A 6,908-nucleotide genomic window follows, 5' to 3' on the forward strand; every position below is an offset into this window, starting at 1 on the left:
AAATGGCATTGGTGCAACTCTAGTAAATACCTTAACCCTTGTGAAGTAGCAACTGTTTGATTGATTGTGTGGTCTACAGGCAAACACTAAGAAACCATTAAGATGGAAACCTTTACATACTTTTTCAGTTAATACTGAGTTTCCAATGTTTAACTTTTTTGCAATATCTTAATTTTCTCTGACCCAAACTGTGTGTGTTCATTATCTGGAAACCATTATCATAAAATATAAGGAATTTTTTTTATATGATTTCCTTGTTTTTTTGGTTGCTTTTTGTTTGATAAGTTTATATAGCAGAAACTATGACCAATACCAGAAGGCTAATCTTTATTTAGCCAGCCTTCAGGGTCATAATATGGTGTCTCGCCGTCTGTTCTCTGTCTGTTACAGTGGGTTTTCAATTATATTTCTTTAAATGTAGAATTTTTCATATGTAAAGAGAAAAATCATTATATTGATAAACTGATGTTTGAATTTTGTTTTGCATTCATAGAAAACCAGAAATGGTAACAACAGAGTGGGATCAGCATACAGAGACTGAAGCCTCTCAGTTCTCTCCCAGACCTAAAGCAGATGATCAGGGCAGCTCACCGAACCCTTTACATGTGGATGAGGTAGGCTAATATGGAAATGGAAGAATAACATGCGTGGATCAGCAACAGCTAGTGGGCAAATCTTACCATGTCACTCTAAACAGTCTGATCAGCCTCATAGTGTCAATAATGGGGGTTAAGTTGCTTGAGGACACAAAAGCAGAGATGAGTGAAGCAGAGATGAGTTCTTATTGATTTAATAAAAAAACTGAGGCAGGCATTCAAAAATGAAAAATACAAAGAACAAAAAACCAGAAAACATAAGGGAAAACTCATGTGGGGAGCCAGAGAAGAGGAAGCAACTTACAACAACAAGGAACCAGCATTGCATGACCGCAGAGGTGGTGTATATAAAGGGAACAGAACAAAGGATGGGCTAATGAGCTGAATATGGAGCTGGTGTGAGTGGAAATAACCAGAAGGAAGCCAAGGGGAAAGGAAACAAGGACAAGGAAGCAAAACTAAAGACTACTTGAATATACAGGAGCAGCCATTCAAAATGGCCACTTCCCCGCAACTCCCAGCAAAATCCCCTACAACTTCCAGCCACTGGAGTGACCCCCTCTTGCATATTTTTTTTTACTCTGACTCCAGCCTTTCACTGAATTACAGGGTCTGACCAGGAGAAGATGCTTGTCTTTAGATCTTAATGTCCACAAATCATTTAAGAAAGAAAGATTGTGTCATAAAGCAGGACAGATGGACCCAGTATTCAAGGTGAGACAGTCATTAGGAAAGTTCAAAGCCTTTATTAAATAAAAACCAACAAAACTAAAGTGATAGTGAACTAAAGGGATCTGCGGCTCACGGATGCTGCAGTAGGGGGCCGGGGCACCGCCCAATCTCAGACACTCTGTGGGGGAAACACCAGTAAGTGACCATGATCATCTGACAGAAGATGATAATCTCATTGAGTCACTTACCTGGTTTAACAGTTCAGTCCATCACCCATGAAGGGGGATCGATCGAGCCGATGGGCACGTGTCACCCAGAGTGTCCCCGGTGCAGCAGCTCCGTAGGATTTGCAGGAAGGTGATTCAGGCCAGGGATACAGGCAGCAACAGACAGAACTGGCAGGAACAGACAGATGAGACGGGATCCAGGCTTCCAGGCACCATAGAGCTCCCAAGCAGGTTCAGATTCCAAACAGAGTCCAGAAACGTGACCGGGCGGACACACACAGGAGCAGACAGGATCAGGTGCAAACGGGCAGGCTCAGTGGAAGAGGGTAGCAGAGACAGGACATAGAACCAGAATTTAAGCAGGACCTTTAAACTGGTCTCCACCTTGGAGCCATACTGGAATAAAAACTGAACCTCCCCTTATAAAGAGGCAAAAACCCAGAGGACTCAGCAGTGGAGGAACAGTAGACAAGCAGAAAACGAGACAGACACAAAAACCCTCTTTCCACTGGCCGCCAGGATCCAGGACATGAACCATTGCATAAACTGAACAGACAGACTAACAGAAAACAAATAATGATCTGGCCCCGATTGCGCAGGCTGAACAGAATACAAACCAAAGGAAAGAGGTGAGAGGAATAAATGATAATTGCATGCAGGGAGGGAAAACGGCAGGTGAAAAAAATAACCAATCAAGGTAGAGCAATCAGGCCAGATCATGACAGACTGATGTTAAAAAAGGAATTGTAGGGGACCAGCCATGGACCCATCAAGAAAAGTGGGGAAATTTTGAATGGCTACTACTGTAATGTGAAATAAACCAAAGATCAACAAAACAGAATAACTGATAGCTGAAAACTAACAACTCAGTCCCAAAAGGGGAGAACCATGACACATAGACTCTAGGCTTGTTTGAATTAGCTGACATTCATATAATAATTAAACTTTATTAGAGAACTGCAAACCTTACCTCTGCATTTAACCAATCCCTTTGGGGAGCAGTGGGCTGCCATGGTGTGTGCCCGGGGAGCAGTGTGGGGTTAAGGGTCTTGCTCAGGAACCCAGAGCGCAAGCTGTGGAGATCAAACCAGCTACTTGCAACCTTCTCAGATCACAAGCGCACTGCTCTAACCACTGGGCTAACACTCCTCAGCTAGACCAACATGTTAATGTTAATCCAAATTATAGCCTGAGCCCATCTATTGTGTAGCACTAATGTTCTTCTCTTTCTGTTTTGGTCTCTACAGGTTTTTGACATCCTACCCATTTATGGTGTTTTGAATCCTCATGACCAACAGCTCATGACTTTCTCATTCCACAGCCATGAGAACACCTGTACAGAGGTGGTGGCTCAGTGCTATGTTGAAGATGGACCGACGTATATAGTCCAAGTCAGAGTAGAGATCTCAGAATTCTCCTACAGTATTGAATCAACCCATCTGGACTTGGGATCCGTGGTAAGTTAAACAAATATATGGAGTTTAGATTATTTTCAATTATTTTAATTTTCACGTCTTCCTTTCAAAAAGTGTCTTTATGCTTTTTGATAAATAGTTATTCCTAAATTTTGGGAACCATCAGAGTAGAGTAGATACTTTATTCATAGACTATTTTCACAAACATCTGGACTAATTTTCAAACAAACTGATTAACCTCAGGATTCAATCCACCAATGTTTCTTATTTTTAATCACAGGACATAGATTATAAACATTTACATTTTGTTTCCCACTGAAAATAAAAGGTCACACCTCTGTGGGATTTCCTATGGCTGAGAGAGGGGAGGTTGCAGAGTTCTTACAGCTGCTTGTTCACCAGACTTTTAAACTCTTCTCTGGTCATCATGTCAAGATGAAATATGGACACTGGTTCCCAATGTCCAAAAAAAAGTTTTAATGAAGCAGTAACACATTGGTTACCGCAGTAATTAATTCTGTGCAGCTAGCCGGGCTATTGTCAGCTAGCTGCCTGGCTAACTTGACACAGACCACAAAACAACTATTTTCTTCTTCTTGGGATCATCGACGGATGGTGTCACACGTTAACACACTTTCCTGCCATCTACTGTGGTGGACTGTGGGCCAAAGTATCTGATCAACCAAATCTGTAAAACAACCCTTTCTCCTTCAAAGTCTAAAAACTGCTGAAAGCAGGGAGTTTGTTCTCTTCACAGCATTTTAACGTGATAAAGGTTTTTGTTTTTTAAAAAACACTATTCCAGTTCTTTAATTATTTTTAACATAATTTTGGTAGCCTTTAGCATTACTACCTTTATAATTTTCTATCTGGGCATTTTGCTACCATTTGATTTTTTTGCAGATGGCTTTAGTTCTAAGTTTGAAAGAAAGGCCTTAAAGTCATAGGGAAGTGGCTGTTCCAACCGTTGCGTTTCCGAATTCTCCCAAGCGGTGCCTGACTTTACACGAGTGAATAAAGTGAATGTGATTGGTCCATTATCAAAGGGGCGGGATTGTTGTGGCGGAAGGTTCGCAAGCAGGTTTGATTGTGGCTGGTGTCCCGGAAGCATCTTGCTAACTAGTTAGTAACTTAGTGCTAGTAGGTTCCCAATGGGAACACGCAGTGCTGGTATGAAATGTCTTTAATGGAGGGAAGAGGAGCCCCGATGATCTTCTCTTCTGTTCTTACTACTCTTCACACCTTCGTCCAGTCTGAGGTGCTGCAGCCTCCACACCACACAGTGAGGCAGCTGGTCAGAACGCTCTCTATGGTGTTTCTGTAGAAGGTGGTGAGGATGGGTGGGGGCAGGTGGGCTCTCCTCATCCTCTGCAAGAAGTACATGCTGTTTTGTGCCCTTTTGATCAGTGAGGTGGTGTTTACATTCCAGGGGAAGGTGTTTGTGATGTGCACCCCCAGGAATTTGGTGCTTTTGACCACCTCTAGTGCTGAGCTGTTGATGACCAGTGGAGCGTGGTTAGGCCGGGGCCTTCCTGAAGTCCAAGATGATCTCCTTCGTCTTCTCCACGTTCAGGATCAGGCTGTTATCTTTGCACCAGTCCACCAGCTGCTCCACCTCCTCTCTGTAGTCCAGGTCATTGTCATCACTGATGAGGCCCACCACCGTGGTGTCGTCTGCAAACTTCACAATGTGATTGGTGGTGAACCTGGGGACGCAATAATGTGTGATCAGGGTGAACAGCAGGGAGCTCAGGACACAGCCCTGAGGGGAGCCTGTGCTAAGGATTATGACATCAGAGCTGTTCTGTCCAGCCTGGACTGACTGACGTCTGTCTGTGAGGAATTCTAGCAGCAAGTTGCAGAGGGGTGTATTGAAGCCCAGCTGTTCCAGTTCTCCTATTAGATGCTGTGGGTGATGGTGTTGAAAGCTGAACTGAAGTCCAGAAACAGCATCCGCACATGGCTGTTTTTCTCCTTCAGGTGTGCTAGTCTCAGGTGAAGAGCAGAGGAGATGGCATTCTCACTGGAGCTTGTCGGTAGGCGAACTGCAACGGATGTAAGCATCAGCTGCACCCACCGGGGGGACGGACGTGTTGTAGCCTGTGATCACCCATATGCCTTTCCACATTCTCCTGGTGTTGCTGGCATTGTGGAAGAGATCCTGGATCTTCTGGCTGTGGGTCTGCTTCACTGATCTGATGGCACAGTTCAAGTTGCCACACTCTGTCCTCAGTGCTTCTCTTGTCACCAGACTTAAAGGTTGAGTTCCATGCTTATAGCGATTTCCGAACCTCCCCATTCATCCAGGTTTGTTGGTTGGCCTGGGTGATGGTGTTCTTTGTGGCGCTCACGTCCTCAATGTATTTGTTGCTAAGCTGACACAGTCATGGCATACTCATCAATATTGATCTTGTTACCATAGGTTGCTGCAGCTTTGAACATGTTCCAGTCAGAACACTCAAAACAGTCCAGGGTGTCTCCATGGCACCCTAAGACCACACTCTTGCTGCGGCCTGTATTCAGGAATTAACATCTAGATAGGTGATCTGATGACCCTAGGTGCGGGCTCCTACCTTTCCAGAGATTAAAGACAGCGCCTTAAAGGAACCGCCTCAATGCGCTTAACAGCAGTGTTCTTTGACACGCAAGCCCACCATCCCCAACAATTCATATGATGTATGTGATGGATGGTTTGTACTGAAACTGAAATCTGTACTACAATGCAAATTTTAGTTGACAATAAGGACTAATTCATTGATTGATAATCAATTTACTGACATGCTTTTCAATCCAGACTTTTTTTTTTATTTCCTTTCTGTCTTCCAGCTGTTTTACTGCGTGAGTGAAGTTAAAATGTGTGTTAGGAATACTGGCAAAACCGGCTTTCAATACAGCATTAAACACCCTTCAAATGCAGAGGAGACTGAAGGGGTTGATAAAGAGAGAGGAGCACTGATTATTGGACAGAAAATGACAGCTGGACGGCCCTTAGTACTTCCAGCTGTGGTGAGTCAACCATAAAGTCCTCATTAGAATTTGTTGAAACAGCAATTTTGTTTTTATTGTTTTACATTCTGTTTGTGTCACTAGGGTTACATTGATGCTGGTTCTGAGAAGCAGCTGCGTGTTACTTATCTGCCTGGCATCCCTGAGCGGTTCGAGAAGCAGTTTCATCTTGAAGTGCCCTTCTTAGAACCACAGGAGATAATTCTGACTGGGATGGGAGTGTTCCCAATAGTCCGAGTGAATTTACCACAAAACCTGTGTATGTTCAAACCTGCTTAAAGATACAGTAGATATAGACTAGGAGAGAGTTTAATTCTCAGCACTGTTAATTATCCCACTGGTGCCAGTGACAAAAATATTTTCTAATCTTCCTGCTGATGTTTATTGCATTAGCTTGAATTTCATTTTACCTACCAAGCATAATTTGGTTGTAAAGACAAAGTGACTTACGTTCAAACAATGTCTACATTTGGTTGAAAAGTGAAAGATGAAAAGCCGTAATTTTCTGATCGTTGAAAACATCTATTTTTGGATTAAAGTGGGACCAAATCAGACCAAACACAGTTACACAACTATTCCTGGACAAATTCAAGACCATGACGGACCGACCAGGTTTAGCATAAAAAAATGACGTCTAAGGCTACGTTCACACTGCAGGCCTTAATGCTCAATTCCGATTTTTTTGTGTAATCCAAATTTTTTGCTTTGCCGTTCACATTTCTCATCTCCTGTGTGAGCTACATTCATACAACGCATTTCCCGCATGAGCAACTAAGGACGTGATGTCAGCCTAAGCTGTGTTTACGGAAGTAAACATGGATGGTAGCGATCTTTCCCAACTTTAAAAACACAATCTTTGCAATATACATACTACTCTCTGCATTATAGTTCGCCATGGTTGTTGTTTTTCTTTCAGCTTCTGTGTAGCAAGACACAGAATGACGTACAAGTAGGATGAATGAAAAGATCAGATTTGTATTGGATTCAGGACC

The 6,908-nt window shown here is 43.0% G+C and overlaps 1 protein-coding gene across 1 annotated transcript in view; it reads left to right on the forward strand.

Annotated features, from left to right (window-relative positions):
- hydin (HYDIN, axonemal central pair apparatus protein) overlaps positions 1-6,908 on the forward strand; it is a 120,906-nt gene that overhangs the window by 32,870 nt on the left and 81,128 nt on the right. Inside the window, exons 24-27 of the mRNA XM_015402595.1 lie at positions 494-614; positions 2,743-2,952; positions 5,737-5,916; positions 6,001-6,175. Of these exons, the coding sequence (XP_015258081.1) occupies positions 494-614; positions 2,743-2,952; positions 5,737-5,916; positions 6,001-6,175 (686 nt within the window). The remainder of the gene's footprint in view (positions 1-493; positions 615-2,742; positions 2,953-5,736; positions 5,917-6,000; positions 6,176-6,908) is intronic.

The sequence above is a fragment of the Cyprinodon variegatus genome, unplaced genomic scaffold (assembly GCF_000732505.1).
Source record: "Cyprinodon variegatus isolate N-32 unplaced genomic scaffold, C_variegatus-1.0 Scaffold1373, whole genome shotgun sequence".
In the NCBI taxonomy this organism is placed as follows: domain Eukaryota; kingdom Metazoa; phylum Chordata; class Actinopteri; order Cyprinodontiformes; family Cyprinodontidae; genus Cyprinodon; species Cyprinodon variegatus.